This window comes from Sphaerodactylus townsendi, linkage group LG02 (assembly GCF_021028975.2).
Source record: "Sphaerodactylus townsendi isolate TG3544 linkage group LG02, MPM_Stown_v2.3, whole genome shotgun sequence".
Classification (NCBI taxonomy): domain Eukaryota; kingdom Metazoa; phylum Chordata; class Lepidosauria; order Squamata; family Sphaerodactylidae; genus Sphaerodactylus; species Sphaerodactylus townsendi.
In genome coordinates this window covers 60,030,465-60,056,683 of record NC_059426.1, presented here as the reverse complement: position 1 = coordinate 60,056,683, position 26,219 = coordinate 60,030,465, and the positions used below count along the sequence as shown (strand labels likewise).

At 42.6% G+C, this 26,219-nt stretch overlaps 1 protein-coding gene across 3 annotated transcripts in view; it reads left to right on the top strand.

Annotated features, from left to right (window-relative positions):
* GLI2 (GLI family zinc finger 2) overlaps positions 1 to 26,219 on the top strand; it is a 282,674-nt gene that overhangs the window by 39,840 nt on the left and 216,615 nt on the right. For all 3 annotated transcript variants that reach the window (XM_048484808.1, XM_048484806.1, XM_048484807.1), the window contains exon 2: positions 22,466 to 22,622. In XM_048484808.1, coding sequence (XP_048340765.1) covers positions 22,496 to 22,622 — 127 coding nt within the window. In that variant the 5' untranslated portion in view covers positions 22,466 to 22,495. The remainder of the gene's footprint in view (positions 1 to 22,465; positions 22,623 to 26,219) is intronic.

Genomic DNA, 26,219 nt, shown 5'->3' with positions numbered 1-26,219 from the left:
AACAAACACAGAAAGGCGTTATAAAACAATACAACCACAGTCCCGGAAGCAATGAAACAGAACTAAATAAGAGCGTAAACAAAAAATCATCTGCTATTCCAAATGCTTTCCAAAGTAGCAGGGTCTTGTCTTTTCATCTGAAATTCGTTAGTCACCTAAAACCTTTGTACCCTGTTTCTTCATCCCAAAATAATGTGCAATCAAGGGAACAATCCTAAAACCTAAGGTGCTGCTGGATTTGAATCTAGTTCCCCTAAAACCATTATCAACAAGAGAGAACCAGTAGATTGGCCCCACCCTAGCTCTTGTGTGACGTCTTGATCCATTGGCACCAGAGCAAAGGAATGGTTTCTGCTGATTTCCTCAAGCTGCAATCCCCAATGTTTAGGGTTGACAAGTCTGGTTGACAAGTCCCTGGTGACTTAAAGCTGGATCCTTGAGAAGAAGGGGTTGGGAGAGGGGTGGTTCAGTGTCAGGGCTACCCTTCACAGCAACCCTTCTGTCCAGGGGAATTAGCCTCTGTAGTTGCAACCAGTTGTAATTCCAGGAGATTGCCAAGGCCTGTATGGAGGTTGGCAGCCCTCACCATGCTGTCTCCCATTCTATTCCAGAATCCCAACATCTCTTCTCCCAGCTCTCAAGAGCAACTTTTGGTAGAGGTGCAAGTCACCAGTCTCAAGATGGGCTCTGGAGTTCTTCCAGAATTACAATCAATTTGTAGATTATAGAGATCAGTTGCCCTGAGGAAATGGGTAGCTTTGGGAGGGCATACCCAGGGGTCCCCAATGTGGGCCCATGGATACCATGGCACCTGCCAACACCCATGTGTTTTTAGAAAGAGGATGGGGTCACATAGGGCTTTTGCTTAGCAATGCTTCTGACTGACCACTGAAGATGTTATTGTGCAGATTTTTTTAAAACCTTGCTTTAGCACCAGCCTCTAGCATAGCACAAGGACCTACACTGTGTTGCTGAAATTAAGCTGTGGCCATCATTTTGTGGCTAGCTTTTCCTCCTGTAGCTGCTATTTTGTGGCCCCCATTTTATTGTCACGTCCACCATGCCATGTCAGAATTCCAAATGTGCCTGCAGGCTCGAAAATGTTAGGGATCACTGCTCTGTGGCATTACATCCATACTGAGCTCCATCTCTAGCCCTTGCTGCCAAATCTCCAGGACTTTTCCAAGCTGCCCTTGACAGTCCTATGCAAGAATAGGGTTGGCAGGTCTCCAAGGCCACTGACAGGGTGAGAGGTAGTGCTGCCACTTCCAGGTTGGGAAACTCCTGGAGGTTTGGGGGTGAAAATAGAAGGGAGGACAGAGACCTCAATGGGGTACAGTGTCATAGTTTCTTCCCTCCAAAGCATCCATTTGCTTCAGGGGAACTGATTTCTGTAGTCTGGAGATGTGCTATAATTCTAGGGGATCCCTAGTCTTACCTGGAGGCTGGCACCTCTAAGCCAGAGGTTGAGGGGAAAGAAGAATTACCAGAAATCCTTTCATAAATTCCTCTGTTTACCATTTGTCTGCTTCAGCCCAGGGTTCTAGGTGAGTCCCCAAGCCTCATTACTTAAGAGAAGCTACTCAGAGTTTGCACTATTCACCAGCATGAGGGAAACCCCACAAGAAACTAGGAGGAGGGATGATAGCAATAGAAGGGGGGGGGGAACAGTGGTGGCAAACCTTTGGCACTCCAGATGTTATGGACTACAGTTCCCATCAGCCCATGCCAGCATGGCCAATTAGCCATGCTGGCAGAGGCTGATGGGAATTGTAGTCCTTAACATCTGGAGTGCCAAAGGTTCGCCACCACGGAGCTAGGATAAGAGGTATTGCAGAAATAGTGCGAAAATGGCAGGTCTTAGTGTTAGGGGATATTGTAAGGAAGTTGGTATTCCTTTTCTGTGAAATGTATCTTATCACTTTAAACACTAATCAGGACAGGAAGCAGTAATGGATTCAATTGCAGAGGATCCTCAGGGTTTGGTAGCCCAGCCCCAGAATGTATAAGATTAAAATCTTAAATCTGTTTATTTCTAATTGCATGAGGTAATAATAACACTGTGCCTTGAAGCATGTGTTTTACCACTAAATAACCCCAACTCGCTCAAACTTGGCAGGAATTATGAGGCAGACATTTGAGAATTGGGGTGTGGCGGCTAAGAAGGCTGGAACTCCTGCATGTCTCTTTGAACTGCTGAAGATGCTTGTGGAATATCATGCAAAATAAAAGTGCAAAAACTGGCCTGTGGTAATTTAGCCCTTGGGCTTAAATGCAGCTAGATTTATGAAAGAATAGGAAAACAGCTGAAAGTTTAGTGATACAAGGAAGCCTTAAAGAGACCTTTGGAATGCATACCATCTGCCACCTTTGGGATGCAACAGTGCTCAGTTAATCTTTTGATTTTGCTTCCTTCCTAAGTTAGCAAACAAGCAGGGGGTGGTGATGGGGTATACAGCAAGAACCTACTGAAGTTCCCGGGTGAAGGCGTGCACTTGGTTTGGCAGGTCACACAATATTCATACTTGTCTTAAGGCTTTTCTCTGTTTGACTACAAGGTGTACTGCTGATGCTATTCTTTGGCACCTATGTGCTAGTTGCTGTAGAGAAGCAAGGCCAGTTTGTGCTTAGAGTAAAGTTTTTGTGTCTAGTAGTCTAAATATCACCTCTAGAAAGAATGATGAAATGTCTTTTACCAAAGAGGTTCCCTGAAGCGGTTGCTTGGATATTTTACATCAGACTGCTATGTGGCAAAATAAAGCTTAAACTAGAAAAATGCATTGTTTGCAATACTATTAATGATTTAGGATCAAATGCCAAATGGCTTCTAGCCAACTTTGTTTCAAGTTGGGAAAAATGCCTTCTGGGGTGTTATTTTGAGCATTTGTTTGAACAGGGGTACATATTTTATGTATTAGTGGTGTAATGGAAATACTAAGGCCGTTTCCGCACGAGCAGAAAATGACGGCCTGGAGATGGCCTGGAGACGGTAAAAACGCCGTCTCCAGGCCGCCATTCGCACAGGGGGCGCAGCTGCAGCGCAGCCGCGCCGCCCTCGCGCCGCCCAGCCGGCCCGAAGCCGGCGTATTCCCCCTTTTAGGGAATACGCCGCCGTGAAGCCTCCCCCGCCCAGCACTTACCTTGTCCCTGGGCCTCCGGCGCATCGCCGAGGCCTGGGGACACGCCCCCCTGGCCTGCGCCGCTGGAGCAGGCGCGCAGGGCCAGGGGGGCGTGTCCCCAGGCCTCGGCGACGCGCCGGAGGCCCAGGGACACGCTGGGTCAGCCGGGCGCCAGCGCTCCGCAGCGCTGGCGTCCCGCCTCTTCCCGGGACCGTCCATGCGGACGGTCCCAGCGTCTTCGTGTCGGCGCGAAATGCGCCGACCCAGCCGTTTCCGCCGCCGTGCGGAAACGGCCTAAAAGAACTCTAACCTTACAACAGTAAGTGGGGTGAACAGATTCAATTACACAGCTTCTAGTGGGCTAATGCAGACAAAATGAGGGAGTCTTATGATTGGATCTCCCAATGTCTTTCTCTTCATAGCAATAATACAAGTCTGCCAATCTTATTAGAGAAGTGTAACTTCCACCATGCAAAACTGCTATTATCCCACTCCATTTAAAAATCATACCAGCAGTGGTTTTGGCCCTGAGACAGTGACCCAGACGGCTAACGTTTGTGTAGAGAATTCATTAGCCAAACCTGGGCCAGTGAATGTGTGGAGAATTCCACTGGAAAATTAGAAAGAGGAAACACTGGCCATTTATGTGTGCATTATTTACCCTGTGGCAATTTGCTTTCCAGTGGAGGTTTCCTACTGCTTTTTGTTTGCACAGGGATTCTCTACCTGTGAAGTGCATATAACCAAGCTGGTCTGCCATCCCCCTCCCCCACTGCTTCTGTCCAATCTCCATTGGGAAGGTTGCTTGTCCTCTCTTATTTTAGGAGTGGTGTCTTTGGTCTAGCATTAGTTCACTAGACCATATCAATTTCTTGTCAATTTTTAGCATGAAATTTTTTAAAAAGAAAGTCCTTCTGATCCTTTTGAAATGGTGGCCCATAGTATGGGAGGAATGGCTGGGTGTGGGCAGGGGAAGGTGAAAGGAGTATGGAAATCCAAAGAAAGATAAGGGCATGCTGATCTTCTTCACTATGCCTGTGAAGGGAGATGAAAAGTCACACTTTCAGAGCATTTGGAAACGGTGCGGATTCTCTGATCTGAAGTTGGGTGACTGCTGAAGTGGAGGAAATGTGTGAGCAACTTAAAATCAAGAAGAGGAGGAGAAGGAATTTGGATATAAAACCCCTTTCTCTCCTGTAAGGAGACTCAAAGGGGCTTACAAACTCCTTTCCATTTCTGTCCCCATAATAGACACCTTGTGAGGTATGTGGGGCTGAGAGACCTCTGAAAAATTGTGACTGGCGCAAGGAGTGAGAAACAAATCCAGTTCTCCAGATAAGAGTCTGCTGCTCAAGTCTGCTGCTCATAACCACTTCACTATCTCTGAAGGGAATGTACTCTCAATGTGAAGGAGATCACAAGTGAATAAATGAGGATAGTGTTATGGACATGGGTCTGAGACTGACAGGAAATCTAAACTCTCATTTCTTTGTTTAAAACATGTATAATCCATTCCTCCTCCCCAAATAAAAACAAGCTGAGAGTAGCTAACTTGAACTAAAACAATGCCACTTCAATTGAATATCCTTTCAGACAAAATAAGATAAGAATTGTGAAAGTTCTATTTAGTTATTTAATTTTTACTCCACACCCTCTCCCCACAGGGGACTCAGGGTGGCTTACAATGTAAAAATACAATAAATATAGATACTGTACAGATATAAATGAATGTGATAAATATAGAGCAATAAAGTTAATTAAAACATTGACTTAACAAACGACCCTGAGAATTAAAACAACTGGCCAGCTCTTCAGTTCATAATGCTAATCAAATCCCACACGAAACAAAGCAGCCTTGCAGGCCCTAAGGAATTCTGAAAGGTCCCACAGGGCACAAACATCTCCAGGGAGCTGATTCCAGAGAGAGAGCAACCACTGAAAATTCCCTGGCCTTGGTGGTTGAGAATTGGGAAATTCGCAGTACAGGCATGTATAGAAGGCTCTGCAAATGATGATGAGTAGGTGACGAGAGTTATACTGGGAGAGACAGTCTCGCAGGAAGGACAGTACCAGATCATTTAGGCCTCTTTGGGTCAAAATCAGTACTTTGCATTTGAACTGGAAACTGACAGGAAACCAGTTGTCAAAAGACCAAGTCAGAAATCTAGCAGCCATATTCTGGACCACCTGAAGCGTCCAAAGACGCTTATCTGGAGATGACCATCACATGGATAACAGTGGAAAGTCAGAGTGGGACAGTTAGGGTGCAAGCTAACGGGCTTGGCATATGCCATAAAACATGGTCTTAGCCACCCTGGACATGAATCAAGACACACTGCTAAGCTTCTAATAGACTCCACTGCAGGGAGCTGGATTCTGTCAAGTGCGGATAAATTCAGTCACCCTATACCCTGGACCTACCCAACCACCTGATCTCTGTTTTTGGAGTATTTAACTTTAACTAACTGTCACCTGACCACCACAGCATCCAGGCATAAGGCCAAGGCCAAGATCCCAATAGACAGCTGCTTTTCAAGCAGGAGCTAAAGCTGGGTGTCATCCGCATATTGGTAGCGCCCATCTCCAAACATTTGGATCAGGGGTGGGGAACCTTTTTTCGGCCAAGGGCCATTTGGATATTTATAACATCATTTGCAGGCCATACAAAATTATTAACTTAAAACTTAGCCTGCTGTATTTGGTCAAACATTTAATTAACTCACCCCTAATGTGATGGCTGGAAGTGCTTCTCTTTGGTGAGGTGTGTGATGTTAGCTGGTATTGATGATGGCTGCTACTTGCAACTGCTTTTCCAGGTTTGAATTTCAAATCTGCAAAATTGGCCTTGGCAGGCCCAACCAAATGATTTCATGAGCCTTATACGGCCTGCAGGACAGACATTCTCCACCCCTGCTTTGGATTATCTTTGTTAGAGGGTATGTGTGTGTGTGTGTGTGTGTGTGTGTATTAAACAACATCAGGGAGAAGACGGCCCCTGCAGGACTGCTATTCAGGTAACCCTTCTCTCTTTCTCTGATATAACAGGAAGCACTGATCCAATCTAAGTGGTTCTGCTTTGCAGTGTTTTCACATTGCTTCTTTTAGTTTTTTTGAAGTGAAAATTTCAGCTACACATTTATTGAAAATGAAGGAACCTTTTAAGCACCTGAAACTAAAGTCTAGTCAAAAGCTAGACTCAATCTCACTGAAATGAATGAGACTGCTTTTGAGTAAAGCAGGCTTGACAATAACATTTCTCTTAACATTTCTCCTTGAATTGTGCATGTTGCAAATCTCAGATGGAGGAAACGCATCCCTAAACATTGCATTAGTTGCATTGTTCCATTTTCTTCTGTAATTTGCTATATACTTTTGTGCAAAAAGCATCTGGAATTTTAACCAAAGCGATAAACTCGAGTCCTTATTTGTTGGATGAATCACATGGAAATTAATAAGATGAGAGAAGATGTTAAAAATGATGCATGGTTTCAGAGGCAAGCTTTGCACAACTTGATAGTCTAAACTCCTTGAGAGGATACATTATATTAACCATAAAAATAAATGAATAAACACCCAACAGTTTGCCTTCCCATCAATCCCAGCTGGTCTTCTCCCTCCCTCAAAAAGTAACACACTGTGGTTGTGTTGTTCACCCACAGCTACACCCAAACCATTGAAAGCATAAGAAGACTGTGGTTTCTAGAAAAAAGCATCAACCACAATGGGTTCCAGGCAGAGCATATTGACCACTAAGTGAATTGCTGACTTCCTGTTTCAGTTTTATTACTTATTGAAAGCTGAAAAGTTCCTCAGCTGTTGAGTGCCGCAATGAGTGCAGCAGCATGTCTTTCTGGCTTTCAGAGGCACTACCAAACCCCCTCTAATCTTAGCGTGTGCCACCATCTCTATCTTTATTGTTCATGTTTGTCTGGGGCAGTGGCTCAGGGGTAGAACATTTGCTTGGCATGCGAAAACTAGGCTTAATTCCAAGCATCTCCAGTTAAAAAAAACCAGGCAAGTAGGTGATGTGAAAGTCTTCTACTGGAGAGGCAACAAGAGTAGACAAAACTGATCTTGATAGACCAATGGTCTGATTTAGCCTGAGGAAGCTTCATGTGAGTTGAAGCATTTTTTCTACAACTCTTGAGGGCTAAAATCTACCATCAAAAAAAATAAATCAGGATTCTCCTTTAAGTGTTTGTGATTTCCCTCACCACTCTTTGCTATGCAAACTGGCACATGTCTACTTATGTGAAACAGAGAAGGAGACAAGAAAGATCTGTCATTTCCCCTTGTCTTTAATCCTGACAGGCCTGTCCATCCTGAATAGGTAGTTATTTAATTGGCATTTCAATATCTGTCCTGAGTGCATAGGAAATTATGACCATGTAGAAGTCGTCCCAGGGAGGACATGAGGAAAATATGAGCTTGAGCCAGCAGTCTTGCCCTGTATTTCCATCTTTTTAAAAAATTCCGGGAAGTTGTGTCTATGTAGCTATGTAGACGCAACTCCTAGAGAATCACAGCATGAGGCTTTGAAGTCCTGTAGCATCAAATCTACAGATCTTTAAAAAGAAAATGGAATGACCAAAAAATGGTGGCCAGGAAGCATTTTTGAGGGGGTGATTGTGGACAAATGGGGTTGTGTGGAAAGCGTCATGCCCATAGTAACTGGGGAGAGCATACCAATTGAGTCACATATAATTAGTGTGCAGAAGGTCCTATGTTTAATCGCTGCATTTTCAGTTGGAAAGGACCTCCCTGAGATTCTGGAGAGCTACTGCCAGTCAGAGCAGAGGACTCCATAGACTGATATTCTGACTGTGTATAAAGCAGCTTAATTTATTTAATGTTGACACAGTGATCCATGCAATGGATTAGACTACTGTAAATTGTTCTACACAGGGCTACCCTTGAGACTGATTTGGAAGCTACAACTGGTCCAGAATGATGAGGATGCCATATACAGCCCATATGGCTCCAGATTGAATTCCAAAATCAAGTTCAAAGTGTTGGTTTTAAAGCCCAAAATGGTCTGGGATCATTATATCTTCAGGAGCACTATCCCTATATGCTCCTCAGAGATTTGGTCATTGGATCTTTCCTTAGTCAATGTGTGGCCGACAGCTTATCCTTCAGACAGAATTTTAGAATGCATGCCAACTGCAGGAATGTACATTTTAGTGGGGGTTTATTGGAACCTATGGTTTACATTAAGTTTATTTATGCTTTAATATTGCATATTATAAACTTGATTTATACCACCTTGAGCCAGGTAGGGTGAAGTATAAATAAAATTTTCAATTTCAATTCAATTCTTTAGTAAAGTACTTAGCATCACTGTAGGCTGTGTTGCTGCCCAGATGCATCAAGATGTGCTAGTACTTTACTGACTGGCTTTTAAGCTTGTATAGAATGATCTCCGTAATTCATTTGGGTGAGACAGCAATTCACTTTACTGACTGAGGAAGTGGGAGCTTCCCTCTAAATCGAAGAATTACCTGGGAAACCAGTCTTCTTTCTTCCATTTTTGGACATGGACTTGATTGGAATCCATATATTTGTTTGTTGTAATCTTGAGGAGATTCAGGTGGATTCTTATATGTGATACTAGCAGGGCACCCGTGCTTCGCTATGCATACTTCATCACAGGCTGTCTATGAATTTTGGGGTGACATTCAGCATTTACAGCCTGTTTGTGAACTTTGGGGTGACATGCAGCATATTTTCTCACAGCCTGTCTGTGGACTGATGGGTTTGTTTTCCCATATTTTGCAGCAGCTTCCTGTAGTTGTCTTTTTCTAATGCAATGTGTTATTGCTCTCTTTCACCTGGTGGGCTCCAAAAGACGTCATGTGGAAGCAGCGGTTGTATTTTCAGGATGCAGAAAGGAAGTGTTCTGCCAATAAGTACATAAGAACATAAGAACAAGCCAGCTGGATCAGACCAAAGTCCATCTAGTCCAGCTCTCTGCTACTCGCAGTGGCCCACCAGGTGCCTTGGGGAGCTCACATGTAGAATGTGAACGCAATAGCCTTCTGCGGCTGTTGCTCCCGATCACCTGGTCTGTTGAGGCATTTGCAATCTCAGATCAAGGAGGATCAAGATTGGTAGCCATAAATCGACTTCTCCTCCATAAATCTGTCCAAGCCCCTTTTAAAGCTATCCAGGTTAGTGGCCATCACCACTTCCTGTGGCAGCATATTCCAAACACCAATCACACGTTGCGTGAAGAAGTGTTTCCTTTTATTAGTTCTAATTCTTCCCCCCAGCATTTTCAATGTATGCCCCCTGGTTCTGTGGATGCTGATGAGTGAGAAGGCTGTGAAGAGGTTCAGGGTAGGGTTGAAGAGCAGGGAGCTGGACTGTACCGCCACTGCAGCACATTCCTGGGGACTCATCCCACCACTTCAGAGCACGACACCAAGCACAGGGTGATCGGAGGCCGAGAGCAGTAAACTTGTCTGCACAGTAATCAATCTGATGTCCATATGCAAAACCCGACAAATGTTTAGTAGTCCAAGGTGATAGTGTGGTTTGTAATCTGTTTTGATTGTATTTGGCTGTTGCGGTGTTGTTAACGTGAGTGGAGGAGTACTTTTTCACGGCCTGTCTGTTAATTTCGGGGTGACATTCAGCATGCTTTTTTGTTTGTTGAAGCTGGTGGTGTTTAACTATCACTCTTAGAATGTTCTTGCAGCATGTCTGTGGACTGAGGGGCTGGTTTGCCCTTAGAATGTTCATGTAGATGGCCAGTGATGAACAGTTAAAACAGTAAATGTGTAATAACTTGAGTAAAACTGAATATTTTGAAAAATCCTTTCTTAGTGAGCACCTAAACCACATAATGAACCAGTGTGCCAAATTTCAACTTTGTAGGTTCGGTGGTTTTTGAGTTCTTTTGATGAGTCAGTGAGTCAGTGGTATTTCGTGTTTATAGATATAGATTGTTTCTTGCTTTTGTATTTACATCCGTGCACATTTAATTATATTGTACATGTTTATTAGACACATTTATTCGACATTGTGAAAATATCTGTTTCTATGTAGCTTTATAGCTTTTTTCTTGTTTTTTGATGCTTTGAATTTCAGGGTAGCCAGCTCTGGGTTGGTAAATTCTTGAAGATTTGTGGGAGGAGGGCACAGTATGGAGAGGTAGGACCTCAGCAGATGTAGTTCTTCCCACCAATAGCAGCTATTTTCGCAGGGAAAATTATCTCTAGTCTGGAGAGCAGTTATAATTCCAAGAAATCCTTAGGCCCCACCTGGAAGTTGGCAGACCTGTGTTCCTCCCCGCCCCCCATGTGAATAAAACATATTTATTAGTGTTAATCATAAATTAAATTCAGATTGATATATTTTACAGAAACCACAAGTTCAAATGTATTTTACTAGAAATATGTCAGTGTGAAACAAAAATCATGTTTTGAGGTGCTGAGCCGAAGGCACTGCTGAGAAAACTGCATGGGGAAGAGTCCTGTTTTGCTGCAGCATATGAAGGTCAATTCACGTTGTCTTCAGTAGAGTATCTGGCATTGCACTGTAGGGGGAGGTTAAGAGAAGAATTTGGCTCAGGAAGAGGATCTCAGAAGTTGCAAAAATATCATAGCAACCACTGTGTTGAGTCAGTGTTAAAACACTTGGCTCAAACTTTGTTTTATTCATAAGAAACTGGAGGTACGGCAAGACCTTTGCTGCCATAAATAGCTTCTTAAGACAACCAAAAAAAGGGAGGTGGCTTGTTCTTCTATTCTTTCTATTACTCTGAGTGGCAAAAAAAACCATTGTTTTAGCATATCAGAAACTTGTGCTTTAAAAGCTATCCTTCCCATGTATTGGGGGGGGGGGGGGAACAAACTGGAGAAAGTAAAACATCCAGTAACAGTAAGTTAAAAAACGAGCATATGTATCATGGAAAAATTAGGATACATTGGCACAAATTCTTCTTCAATATAATTAAATATTCAGCCCATAGTATTTGCTGAAAGTGAGAAAGATGGAGGAAAAGCTTTGAGACCAGCTTGTAGGGCAAAGGAGAATGGTCACAAGCAAACATTTTTGAACTGGAGTTGAGCAAAGGTTAGAGTTCAGTGGCTGTCAGTCAACAGTGTCATGACCCTGGGTCTGTATACCACCCATTATACACAACTAGGTTTGCTGTTGGAGTTGATAACTAGCTCAAAGTGGGGATGAGATTGCTCTAAAAGGGCATCAGGTACTGAAGCAGATACTGAAGTCCCATGAGACAGGCTTGCTGTGGAACTTCATTAATTTTAAGACAGCTTTTTCATGAGACTTTTGCCCTGTGTATTCATAGTGTACTTTGTGTTAATTCCTCTCAGTTTTCAAAACTGATCTCTTCTTTAGTGAATTTGTTACAATATATGGTTAATAAATTAATATTTTCTCTTCACTATGCCTGGTTCCTTTCCATCTTATATTCAGCCTTCTAAAACAACTGAATGGTGGGAGCCAACCAGTGGTGGAAGTCAGCAGGTTCGCACCACTTCGGCAGAACCAGTTGTTAAAATGGTGCTTGTAAACAATCAGTTGTTAAATTATTTGAATCCCACCACAGGAACCAGTGGTTAAATTATTTGAATCCCAATACTGAAGCCAACCTAGGCCTTTCCCTTTTCCAGAGTTGAAAGGGACAGGAGGATTTGTGTGAGGCTGGAGGACTCCTTGAAAATTACTCCCTGACTACAACAAAAACAGTAATGGCCCCACCCATTCCTAGGTTTTCCTCACCTTGCCATATAATCCTTGAAAGATGGTTGAGGAGATACACTTAGCTGAAGAACATCTGGCAATGCTGCAGTGTCATTTCTGGATGCATAACTGAAAGTGAAGTCACCATGTCACAGGGCATTCTAGATTAATCATGAACTCGGAGGGAATTCTACATCATCCAGCAGTGTATGCCATTAATGTTGGTTATGTATCAGGAAATGACGTGGAGGCATTGCTGGGCACCATTCCACCACCATCACTCCATTTTCCCCTCCACTGGTGCACTGAATTCCAATAGGCAATAGAGGTACTTTAGGAGGGACAATCCTACCATTTCCATGTAGACTCATGCCAGGATAGTCATCAGTGTAATGTTGTGCTATTGTCTGGGGCAGAACCCAGGATGATAAGGCTTTAGGATACTGACTAAGTCTTGCTCTTCAGGGATGGCATACAATGTCATATCAGCATAGTAGTTATACTGACTCAGCACTAATGTGGCACCAGCAAATCTTGAAGCCAGTATATTTCCAGATATGCTGGAACATCTTTAGTTACAGCAGATCTTGTTGTTCATCATCATCATCAACCTTTTTATTGGCATAAGTTTAAAATACAACAGGGAGGTTGAGGAGAATCAAGTTAAAATAAGTAGGTTCGAACATTTCCAGCGGTTAAAACAATAAAAAAATAAATAAACTAAAATCTGTGACGAATCTGCTGTGCCAGCGCCAGAAATTTGCCAGATCTTGTTGTTATGAAGGTTTAGGGATTAGTTGGTATCCTAAACCTCACAGAGACATGGTTGAGAATTGCAAATTTGAAGATTTTTTTAGCTATTGGAAATATTTAAAAATTATATTTCCCAGACTTAAAATTGACACAAAAATACTATTTCACATGCCCTCCGATACTTTTGACTAGCTTTGTTCTGACAATGGCTACCCTCATTCATTCATTCATTCATTCATTCATTCATTCATTCATTCATTCATTCATTCATTCATTCATTCATTCATTCATTCATTCATTTCACTTACACCCCACTTTTTTCCCCTGTGGGGTATCCAAAATGGCTTACAACATTATTCCTTCCTCCATTGAACCCTCAAAACAGCTCAGTGAGGCTAGTTAGGCTGAGAGGAAGTGATTGACTCAGGGTCACCGTGTGAGCTTCTTTGGAATAGAAGAGAATTGAACTGGGGTCCTATTCCAACTCTAACTACCAGGAATTCTTGCTAATAAGTAGTGCACACATGCATTCTTCCTGAACACTTGCTTTGTTCAAAACTATGACATTATTTCATGCCTTAGAAATATATTTTGATTATATCATTGAAACAAAACTGGATGGTGGTTAGAAAGCAAAGTCGTGTTTTCCCCTCAAAATATGCTTCCGTTTTTTAAAATCCCCCTGAGATATTTACTTTTCAGTATATACAGTATAGCAAGGGTAGTCTGGTGCAAATCATATAGCACTTTTCTTATTGAGACCTTGGGCATTTTTGAATATTTTAGCATCGCAACAGAATTATATTTCAGTTCCCAAATGCGACAATCAGTCTTGGCGTCAAAATCAATTGCCAAGCTTTCTGCCTGTACAGTTGAATAGGCTTAGTAATGCATACTAGGTTTCTAATTCTGAATAATGACCGAGGAAAGGGTTATGTCTAACTATTGCACAGATTGCTGCTATATAGCTATTCCTTATTAGCTTACCGGTAAATACCTTACCAGTAAATAAAAAGTGGCATCCTTTTGGGTTTTCCTATGCCAAATGGTTCACCCCTAGGATTAATCTGTCACTGGATTTATAAATTTTACCTGGCACAAGGCCATGAGGGGAAAAAACTAGGATTAAGTGTATAAAAAAGAAAAGGAGAGAAGCATTTTGTTTTTATTGAACTGAATTCAATTCTTATGAAAAGGTTATGTTGACATGCTCAGAGTTGTGGTCGTATTCCTCTCTAGAAAAACAGCTTCAGTTATTGCTATGATTAACAATGAAGTTAGCTTACTATCCTTATTTATAAGCTCACAAAGAAGTTAGTATCATTCATTCATTCAGCCTTTATTGGCATTAAAATCAATATAAAGCACAAAAGTGCAAATCATGTAATCAGTTCATAGAACTGAACCATCCATTTATCTGTAACTCCTAACAAGGAAGTTAGTATTAGTGTATCAGACAAACAATACTTCATCACTATTAGTATGGAGACGTGTTCAAATCTGGTCCATATAGGGATTGCTTGGTGGCTGGCTGGGACCAGTTTGCTTGACATTTTGCAAATAAAATTGCTGAAATTTGTACTGATTTGGACTTTATATCAGCAGGAATAGGGTCAGATATCTTTGCGATTATGCAGTGTGAGGATGTTGGCAGGATTCTTAGAAGTCTGAGATTTACCACCTATTTGTATGATCCTTGCCCATCCTGGGTGCTTAAACATGCCAGGGCAAGGACTGATAAACTGGGTCTAGGAGATGGTAAATGCTTCCTTGAGAGAAGGGATGGTTGCCCAGCTTTTGAAAGAGCTAGTGGTACACCAACCTCTGAAGAAAATTAATCTGAACCAGATCTGAATAACTATAGCCCTATCTCAAATGCATGAATCTTGAACAAAATGATTTATAGGGTGGTGGCTGGACAACATCAAGGATTCTCGATGAAGCAGATTATTTGGTGGTTTCAGTTCAACCCTGAGATAGGTTTCAGAAAGTGGTCTGGAGAGCTGCTATTCAGCCCCTTGGTCTCTGGCGTAGGGCAACCAACCTCCAGGGGGGAACTAGTGATCTCTTGGAATTACAACTTAATTCATTTATATCCCACCTTTATCCCCACTGGGGAGCCCAAGTGGCTTACATAATTCTCCTTTCCTCCATTTAATCCTCACAACTCTGTGAGGTAGGTTAGGCTGAGGGAGTGTAACTGGCCCAAGGTCATCCATCAGCCTTTTGTGGCAGAGTGGGGATTCAAACTTGGACCTCCCTGATACTACTGTAACCAATGTACCACACCGGCTCTCATACAGAGATCACTTGTTCCCCTATAAAAAATGGTTGCTTGAAAGGAGACTGTGGCATTGCACCCTGCTACAGTTCCTCCTTCCCCTAAAACCACCCTCTCCAGGAATTTTCTAGGCTGGAATTGGTAATCTTGATCTGGCCTGTGGGGTCATGAAAGATTACATTTTGTTTTCCATGCCTTTTAACATCTATGTAAAACCATTGGGTGAATATCTGGGCTGGTTTGTCACTAGGGTTCCCAGGTTCCCCCAATGTGTAGGGAATTCCCTGTCTGCAAATCCTGTTTCCTGGCACTACTCTAACACCTGACTGTAGGCAAAAATGGTTTTTAAAAAATACCATTAAGCAATGGTGTTACTTCTGGAGAAAATTTGGATGAGACATCAGCTTTTATGGTTTTACCATACCCCATTCAAATAATAAAATCAGTGCCTATAGCTTTAACAAACACATCTCTATGGCTGTTGCTAGGTGACTACAATCTTTGCCAATTAAAGCCTTGTTTTTCTGTCAAAAGACAAGAGGAGGGAGCAGGGCTGTTTTGACTCAGCTTCCATGACTCCTCCAAGAGTGGCTGTTTGCTACTGTTCTACTGCTGCAACCTTATGAAAGCCAGTATAGAGTACTAGTTAGATTTTGGGATGTAGAAACCAAGGTTCAATTCCCCATGGAAGTTTGCTGGATGCTCTTGGGCCAGTTACACACTCTCCCCAACAGCCAGCCCCACCCAAAGGACTGGACATCTGGATGCAGTGATGCGGCCACTCCACCCCACCATTCCCAAGGGGCTTTCCAGTGGTGTGGGGAAGCAAAAAACACAAAAAAAACCTCCCTTCCACTGGAAAGCCCCCACTGGACTTAATGAACTTATGCAAATTACACTACAATATGCAACAAGCAACAAGACAGTAATAGGAAATAGTAAACCCAATTGTTGTATATAGGAAGGCAAAGAATATATTGTGATGAAATTATCAAAAAATTATCCAAAAATATGTGCGTGCCCTGTGCCCCTGCTGCGGTCCCATCCATCCCTGCCCCAGAATGCCCCCGCCATGTCCCTGCTGCAGCATGCACCTGAGTGTTGTGTCCCACCCCTGCCCCATTGGCACTATGCCACTGGGTGTAAGTCAAAAGCTCCAGATGCCAGCATAGCAGAGTCAACAGCCAGGTGGAAGGTGACTAGCATCAGCTCCTCTTCCGGCCATGCCTCCACACTTTCAGTGCTATGTTGGCAGTGGGGGTGCAGGAACGCTGGTGCAGTGCTCTGCACTTTGTTCGATTGCCATGGCGGGCTGCAGTGGCTGCCTGCTGGTGGATTCATTCCTCTGCCTGGGCAAGTGCTGACGGAGGGGGGGGGGGTTTTCTCCCTGCTGACAGGGAGACCAGCTCTTGGGCAGGAGCCCCCCTGCAGTGGTGACTCAGCAGGCGATTTGGGCAGGTGCTGCAGCTGGCCTCCCTGTCAGCAGGGAGGGCAGGGAGTTCAGGAGCCTGCCTGAGGCTGCAGCGCCCACCTGAGCAGCATGGAAGGACCCAGCCGGTGCCCTCCTCCGTGATCAAATGGCATGCACCCAGGGGCATGGGATACCCCATCTCCCCATTAACGGTACATCACTGCCAGGAGTAAAGCAAGACAGAATATTGTAGAGAAGGAGAATACAAAGGGCAGTGAGGGTTCCCTATTTGTCCCCATCTATTTAGTGATTTGCTTAGAGTGTGAAAATCTGATCTTCTAGATGTCACACCCTAAACACCAAAGTGCCCTAATATTATGTTCTATATCATACACACCACTAAGCAAAGTTTGTAGCCTTCTTCCAACTTCAGTGGCAGTGGCTCTTCATCCAATATAAGTGGATGAAGGCTATTATGGAACTTCTTCCAGCCTAAGGCAGGAGATCACTCAGTAGCAGCCAAGGACTAAAATAGTAAACAAGAGCTACTCTGGGTGACAGTAGTGAGAAACAACAATGGTGTCAAATTTCATACATCGCCACATTTCCTCTGGATTATTTTGATAACCCTTTCTATGATGTAGAAAACTGGGATGTATGAAACTGGTTGTAAATTTGTTCAGACATATTGTAGGTTTGAAAAATTGAGAGCTCCACCAGCTACAGTTGCCCACTACTGCCTGGAAAATTTCTGGGGATTTAAGGCAAGAGCTTGGAGAGGCTGGAGTTTGAGAAGAGGGAGATCAGTAGGGCATTGTTCAAGTAATCTTATGGTGGTCCCTGGCCCTAAGGATGTTCTACTGGCCTTGACTAGAGCCGGGACTTTTTCGGCCCTGACTCCAGCCTGGTGGAACTCTGTCAGCTGACACCAGGGCTCTGCAAGATCTTAAATAGTTTTGCAGGGCCTGCAAGACAGAGATGTTCCACCAGGCCTTTGGTTGAGGATGACTGACCATCCCTATTCCATCTTTCTGGTCTCCCAATTACCAGTTACCATCTGCCAAACATGGACACCAACCCCTTTGTTTTGGTCTTGCTCCTTTGATCTCCCTATCTCTTAGATGTGGCGACCAAATAATCAGATGGGAGACGTAGGACTGGTTGGTTTTGTACAGGTTTTAACTGTAGTAAGTATTGTATTTTTGTATTAATATATTTTAATCTCTGTATGCTGCCCTAAGCGTGGCCTTGACTGAGAAAGGGCGGGATACAAATCCAATAACATAAATAAATAAAATTACAATATGATAAAATAAAAATAGTCTGCCGATCACCTGTAATTTTAGGAGAACTCCAGGCTTTATCTGGAGGTTGGCGACACACCTACCTGCAATTTCCCCCCTCTTTTTACTGATTTTTTACATTTTCAAATGTGAAGTTCTGGGACTACTCCTAGTGTACTTGTCTCTGTTATACGAGAAACACTAGGATTTGGGATTAATTTGAAAAAAATAACATACAGGTATGGGAAAGGTATAATTGAGAGATTGTTTAACTTTTACATTGTCATGTGGCTTACTTTAAACCATATTTCAGGTGATAATTTCAAAGAGTTGCAGCTGGAGGAGAAAAATCACTTCTTCCCTCCATAACTCTCTGCTCAATGCTAATTGCTGTTAGTTATTGCTTATGACCAGCTGTTAGTAGGGAAGAACGTTTGGTTATTACTGATTTGCTGACCCCCTGACCTAGAGATGAAAGGCCCCGTATCCCATTTCTAATTATCTGAACCAGCCAGTATCTTTAAATCAGCAAATAATTATAGACATCTATATTCTAAGTCCCTTAAATCCCAAAGATTAGGGGACTACATTCTTTTTTGATATTTCCTTTCAGTCTAGCATTTGAAAAGGATTTACCTGTTAAATATAAACATTTATAATCACTTTATTATGTTAGGATTCATATTCAATAAGAAATCCTAAACACACTTTTTAGGATGTAGGTCACATTGACCTCCATGGGACTTACTTTTGGGTAAACATGCGTAATAAGATTGGACTGTGAGAGGTATAATAATAAAGGAAGAACAGTAGGTTAGGCTTTAAAGCATTACATGGATCCTGAAGAAGCCTACTGCTGAATGGTTATTTGAACTCGCTGTAAAAACTGTTTTTATTAAAGTTCTCAACAGAATTTCAGCCACCTAAATTTAAGGCTTGTATAAATAATGCAAAGTAATGAAATCACACAAATTTAATTCATGTGGATGAACTATTTGTTGGTGCCTTACATGCAGCTTTTATTTTTCATTTGTTGGTTAAAATAATAGTTGAGTTAACATAACTATGTGTGCAGTTTCCAAGTGTTCAGACCCTTGAAACTGAACCATCATCAAACCCCTGACTGAATACAATGAGAGTAAAAGGAATTATTTTTATTTTACTTTGCTTATTTTTAGTCCTCTTTTCTCATTGAAGCTCAAGGTGGATTACAGAAATAGAGAACAATGCAAAAAGGCCAGTACAGTATATAAAACAAGGAAAGTAATAAGAGCACATTAACAAATTAGAGAACAGTGGAGCAAAAAGAGCATAACACTTCCAATAAGCAAAGCAATTGAGGTAGAGGAAAGCCAGGTTTACCTCTTTGCTTTGCTATATAGCAGTGGTGGCAAACCTTTGGCACTCCAGATGTTATGGACTACAATTCCCATCAGCCCCTGCCAGCATTGCCAATTGATGGGCTGATGGGAACTGTAGTCCATAACATCTGGAGTGCCAAAGGTTCGCCACCACGGCTATATAGCATCTCCTGCTTTAGTGAGGTAGGGGAAAGCCAGGTTTACCTCTTTGCTCTGTCGTGCCAGTTGACCTCCTCCCAATAACCAGACTCAGGTTTACAAAAATCAGTTTATTGGATCAGAATAAATGAACAGGTACATTCCAGAGAGTTTTTGCTGTATCTAACATTCTCACAGTAAGCAGCAGTCTATATCCTCTGTTTTGCTCTCCCTCCCTCTAATGGTTTTCCCAAAAGGGACAGTGTCCACAAGCTGTACAGTTCCTCTAGAGTCAGAATCCTGATAAGGACTGAGCACTGTCTAGATAGGGTGGAAAAACCATTACTACAAGCCTCTAAACAAGTTAAACTTTAGTACAAGCAAAAAAAAAAACCTCTAGTACAAGCAAGCAAATGGCCATTTTTCTCTAGGGTAGCATGAGGAGCAGCATCAAACCTGCTCCTCATGCTACCATAGAGGAAATGGCCATTTGCAGTATAGTCTGGCATGACCCTGATGTAAACAATAAAGAGATTTACAACAGTGGATCTGTTTCAGATCCCACCTTCAGATATCCATTGATACAGACATACATGTATAATAGTAGATTACCAAGAAAGTCTTGGTAAAGTGAAGGTGATTTGAATTATACTTCCCCTCATTTCTCAGGAAGGTTAGGAAATATCTTTAGTCTGCCTGTAACCATTTGAATGTAAGAAATCACTCTGAACTCCTTTTCCCATGTAGGAACACCCTAGAGAACTCTAATGAAGTAGCCAGTTTAAGCAGACCTTCTAATGTACACCATTAGAGAGTAATACCATTATGCAAAGATCCATCCACTTTAAGCCTACCTTTTCATACGCAATTATTTCACTTGGTGGGCTTCTATCTATATACCCTTTTCAACAAAAAGATCTAAGTGTTGTTGGTAGAATTTTGGCGGCACTGAAAGTAGCGCTGGTTGCCGCATTTCAAAATAGTCCCTTTTTTGAGTAGATTTCTGATGATCGCCTGCAGTCTATGCAGCCAGCACAGCCTCCTCCTCCTCCTCCTCCTTTTGCAAGAGTTGTCTTCTGACTTTTTTCTGCCCCCTCTTTTCCCCTCCTTTTTTTGCACAAGGGTGTTGGGCTTCACTTGAAATCCCTACAGGACAGACCAACTGCCAGGGAAGCCACAGGGTGTGCTAGGCTGGCTGGCTGGCTGGGTTTCACTTGAAATCTCTGCAGGACAGACTGACTGCCAGGGAGGCCACAGGCTGCAGGGGGCGGGCACTGCTTTGCTCTTCCTGCCATAGAGGGAGTCCTTTGGCTTTGGCCTGTCCGGGCTGGGGCAGGGAGGAATCCACACTTTGGTGGAGGGATGACACACATCACAATGCTGTAACACCTGCAGAAGGAAATGCTGGTGAGGGGGGAGCAGCCCCAGCCAGCCTTAGGGTCAGGGGAAGAAACTGGCCCCAGTAGGTTCAGGCCAGCAATCTTCAAGGAGCAGCAGCTCCTAAGTCCAGTCACAGGTGCCCTGGAAAGTCTAGAAACTGGGCTCCTTTGCTGGCAACCAAGGGCAGGCCAAGGTTGGTGCTGGAGGCCCAGCTGGAACCCCAATGAGAGAGAAAAGCACTGGTGGTTTACTCAAGAGCAACCCCAGTGGATCCTTTCAAACCTTACTCGGAAGTTAGAGCCCTGAAGGCAGATTCGTCTGCTCTGGTGATTAGGTGGTCCCAGTCAAAGATGTTTGCCCAGCCAGCCTGTGGGCTAGTTGACTCTCCTCTGGAGGACTGCAACTGATGTGGGGGGGCGGGGTTGGCCACTTCTACACCTGAATTGGCTCAAGATTTTGGGGAGGGTTTGCAGAATTCAGATATAGAAAGGTTGCAAAGCCATAAAATCAGTGCCGTTTTACCAGGGACTTTGGTAAGATTTAGGATGGGTCGCAGTTTACGCATCTTGCATGTAAACAAAAAGGCTGTGTGATTTTCAGCTATGTAATCCTTCCTGTTTCAAGCACAGAGCCTTAAGCGTTTTTCATTACAAAGTCAACCCAAATGAATACATGTTGGGATGTTGAGTGTTCTCATTCAGTTTGCCTCTAGGCCGTGGAAATACTCCCCAGATGCAGGTACAGCCCCAGGGAGCTCAAAACACTGGGCTGTACTTCCCAGTCTTTCTTTTTCTCTCTCTCTCTCTTTATTCCCTCACTGTTGATAGGCACATTTTAAAAAAATGCTTTTTAAAAACCCCTCACAGCTGAAATCAGGAACTGGGAAGGTACTGGGACCTCCGACTTTACAAAGAAGTTCCAGAAATAAGTGGTGGCGGATTAATTCACCATTGCCCTTGGATCTTTTTGTTGAAAGGGGTATAATATGGAAGAAAGCATTAATAGGCCAATTCCTTCGTGTCTTTTTTTCTTCATATCAGACAAGGGGGGTTCATTCAGGATGCTTGTCTTGCTTGTTGGATAACAAGATGAGCTTTCACATGCATTTTGATGGCATTTTGTAGTACTATATCTTATGATTTGCTTAGGCGAGCCAGCGTCTCTCATTTGGGGGTCTGGATGGCCTTTAAGAAGATAGATTCCTAATGGTTTAGGAACTCATACCCAGATGTTAACTCTCTAGATCTCTTTTATGGTTTGTTTGTTGTGGTTTCTAGCACTAACTGCTAAAGATTGCAAAGCTGTGTCATTTAAAAAAAATTAAACTGAGTTTTTTTAACCACTGACTGTAAAAAAGATCTGCTGTGCTAACCTAATTCTTGTCTTTTCGCTCAGCTAGGACAACACCACTAGATTGGAGATGGGGATAGTAAGGTGAAAGGAATAAAATGCCAGGAGGATAATTTGAGTTCTAATCATATGGATTCCTAATGTTCTACTGGCGATTGAAAAGTCAACATCATGAAATACATATCTTTTCAAAACATGATTTAATAAGAAAATTCTTTTCTTTCCTGTGTTTGTCCTGGATAGCTATTAGTTAACCATTGTTTCAAGTATGCAAGAAAAGTGTTGTCAGCATTCAAAAATGTGAAATTACATGTGATTCCCAATAACTCTACCAATTCATTTTTTAAATAAAATGCCGTCACCAGAGTTTTTGTTACTGTGGCTTTATGTATAAAAGGCAACTTTAAATTTATGTAAGTAAAAATGCATTTGTTATTGGCATGGATTCAACCCTCAAGTATCAAAAGCTGAAAGCTTTAGTGTTGCTTTTGTGGATACGGACCCATTCTGTTTATAATTACAATAGTCTTCAAAGGAGACTTGGTTAGAAATTAAACAGATCTTTATTGTTGTTTTTAATTATCTTTTGGAATAGGATAAAAGATTCTCCATGAAACCAATTTTTGCATCTTTAAAAGACAAAATAATTGAACTGCCTTTTAATTTTGTTTTTCAAGGACTGAGAAGCTGGAATATGCATATCTAAGATGGAAACATCCACCTCAAGTGCTGCTGGGAAAAAAGAAGGGAAAAGCACTCTTCTGGAGGGCAATGGCTTTACTGACACAGGGAAGAAAACAGCTCCTTTAGCAGCAACCGCAGTGGCACAAGGAGGTATTCTTTCTTTCCTACACATTGGAAACAATAGGGGTCCTTTTCACAAGCTTGTTACAAGTTAATGTGAAAGAATGCATATCTGTCCATGTGAGAATAATACGTTCGGTTTATTGGGGCTCTTGGTTTCAGAAAGTTAGAGGAACTGAAGACTGACATTTTACAAGTCACTGGGCCATCACAGAATACTAGGCACCTTGTGACTCAAAGCTGGGTCTCAAGAAAGGGAAACGAGTCATCTACCTACTTGAAACTAGTGTGACTTTGGCATTTAACTCAAGTCCACAGATAGTTGTTGCTGCTATTAACTGGCTCTTGGGGCAGAGGAGGAAGCTTGCAATTCTTCTTGGGAGAACAAAGAGAATCTCTAGAAACACATATTTCTATGTTCCAGCAAAACTGTATAATTTACTTAGCATGTGTGATGAGCTTCATGACAACAGAGTTTGGTTTTCAGGGCTCCAACCCTGAAAACAAGGAGTACGTAGACTTTGAGATAATCGCTCTGTAAAGGCAGAGGGATACAGACTGTATGCCTCCATTCTTATTACTTCCAGGCCTGTTCCTGATCACAAAAATCTGTAGTTGCTACCCACATCAGAGGTCCTCTGTTGATCGTAATGTTTATTTTTTATGGTTACTTAAAATAATCGATGAATACAGACCATGGCAGCCCTCTGAAACTTAACTGGAGAAAAGTGAGTAATCTGAACGAACTAAAGTTCTTTCTTAACCAAGAGACAGTAAAAATGGGACTTAACAAACCACAGTGGCCTAAGATGATTCAAGAGGTTTTGTTCTCTTTCAGAATGTATACAGGTCATTATGAGCTTTGTGTGAGCCTTAGGCAGACATGTCGTGTATTGTATTGCTGTGCTGAGCCGGGCCATTGGTCTGTCAAAGTGATCATTTTCTAGTCTGATAGGCAGCTCATCTCCAGTCTCTAACATCACCAACTATCTGATGTTTTTAATGGGAGATGTTGTAGATTGAATCTTGGACCTTCCACATGTAAAGCTACTGATCCATGGTCCCATTCCTTTTGATTGCTCTCCTGGTAACTTCAAAAATGTAGAGTTAAAATAGTTCAAAAGAGTTCTTTAACTACAGCAAAACAAAGACTTGCAGTGTTTCCAGTGAGTGCTGGGCATCTAAAAACCTAAACCTATGAATTTCAGTTGTTTGTTTCTTAGTGGAATGGTGCCTAAATACTTGGTTTGAAGCAGCTGAAGATGCATCTTAGGAATTTTGAAATATGTTTACAATTTCAATAAGTGCTTCAAGCATCCTGGATATTATTCTTTTTCGGGCAGAGTGGAGAAGTGAAGTTATTTGTAGGTGTATTGTGACCAGTTGAATCCAACATCTATAATAAGCTTACAGAGAATTTGTTGAAAAAAATCACAGAACTAGTGCTTATGTTGGGGAGTCAGTTCCTTTTTCTTGTATGAGAAAGAATGGCCTCTCACAGCTGGAAATAAAAGGGCAAATTTGCTGGGATTTGACCAATGGAATGTGACAAGTGGCATCCTCGGCTGTATAAACTTTGCCTGCTTTTTGGCTTTTCCATAAAATCTTTCTTAATGCTGGGGACATTCTACCTCCTTTCCTCCATTTTTAAAAATTCTACCAACTCCCATATCTGAATGTGAAAATGTAGGTAATTTTAAAATATTTTGGGTTGGTTTTGTTTTTTGATTTTGTTTTTGCTTTTTTGTGTGGTTTGACAGGTAAGCTGACTTTGCTTATGTCGCTATCAATGTCTGTGTGGAAGTGTGTGGAAGCTACCCCGCTCTTCATTCTGTTATGGCCTCTCATTTCAAAAGATGTATATCTATATTATATTTGTTCAGAATAAAATTTCATTTTTTTCTGTAAAAGCATCATATGTAGTGAATGATCTGTATGTATATGGTGCAGGTAAGTGGTAGCAAGGCCTTGAACCAATCAGACTCGAGCCAGTTGAGATTATTTTGCCTTGTACATAAGAACTCGATGGGCAAAAAACACATGACTCAAAAGGATTAGAGTTCTGGAAAGCTGCGTTCTGGTTCAACTCAGATGTAACAAACCAATCTCATATTCCCCTGACCCCTCTCCTTCCTAACATCATAGAGCTCAGATACTGAAGCTATATAGATGAAAGGTCTGGATGAAATGGTTCCAAATGCTACCTTGGCAATCATCTGAAACAGAAGATTCATTTCAAAGTTACTTGGCCACAATAATATGTCTAACCCTAGTACCAGTGGTGGGATTCAGCAGGTTCACACCACTTTGACAGAATCCATTGTTAAAATGGTATTTGTAAACAACCAGTTGTTAAATTATTTGAATCCCACCACTGGAACTGGTTGTTAAATTATTTGAATCCCACCACTGCCTAGTACTCATTGTCAGTGATCAATCCTGGGAAGAGTCATGTTGTGTATAAGGCTAGCATGCTTTACAGTGCTCTCCCAAATGAATATTGTCCTCTGAAATCTTACACGATGCCATAGCCTTGAAATCACTAACCTGTTGCTGTTGTCAAATTGCTATACCTGGGGGCTCAGGGACGTGGAGGTGCTGTCAGTGATATCCGTTCTCTTTAGCATTTGTCAAAAACTCTATGGCCGTTTCTGCACGGCCCATTTATGACGGCCTGGAAACTGGGCTTCAAAAAAAAAAGCGCCCCAGGCCGCCGTTCCCCCTGGCGCCGCTGCTGCAACGCAGCAGCAGCGACTGACTCTTCTTCCCTCCCCAGGGCGCGCGTCAAGCGGCCCTGAACAACTTTAACCCTTTAAAGGGTTGTTGTTGGGGAGGGAGCGTCTTCCCTGCGGTAGCGGTCTCCGCCCCCACTCACGGTGTCCTCCTCGCGTCGCCTGCGGGCATAGCCTCGCCCACACTGTCCTCCGACCTCCAGGGGTCGGAGGGCAGCGTGGACAGGGCTGCGACGCCCTGCAGGCGACGAGGAGGACACCGTGAGTGGGGCGGGGGAGGGCGCAGAGGCGGCTCCGTGCAGAGCTGCCTGCCGTCTGCCGGCCTCCCCTTCGCCTGCTCGCACGCTTGCGTGTGAGCAGGCTCCCGCCCCCACGCCAGCAGAACTCCTGCCGGCGTGGGGGCGCCTCCTGGCCATGCAGAAACGGCCAATGGCTTTAGATTTGGGGTTTTCCTGAAAGTGACATTACATACTTGTTAACAGCAATTTTTTTTAAAAAAAATTAAAGTTTTGTTGGATACTACCAACCAAACTTAAATTGAAGTTTTGTTGGATAGTTTAGCTTAAATTGACTTTTAACATAATGAGCCAACTTAAATTAATTGCCTGAATTGTTAATATAAGGAGTGCCACTCAGTTCCTTGGCATCTTCCCATCTCTAAATATCCCAGGTTACATTAGAAATCTAACAGTACCTGGTTATTGTAGAGTATTTATGCTTGCATGTCAGAATGCTGCCCCTTCAGGAGCCTTACAAAGGAGATATCGTAAACTGCCTTATTCAGGTAGGCTTTGCCAATGTGATTTGAAAAAGGTTGACTATCCCACATGATTTTGATATTTCATAACTATAACTTGTATCACGATCTACGGATTATCCCATTTTAAATCAATTA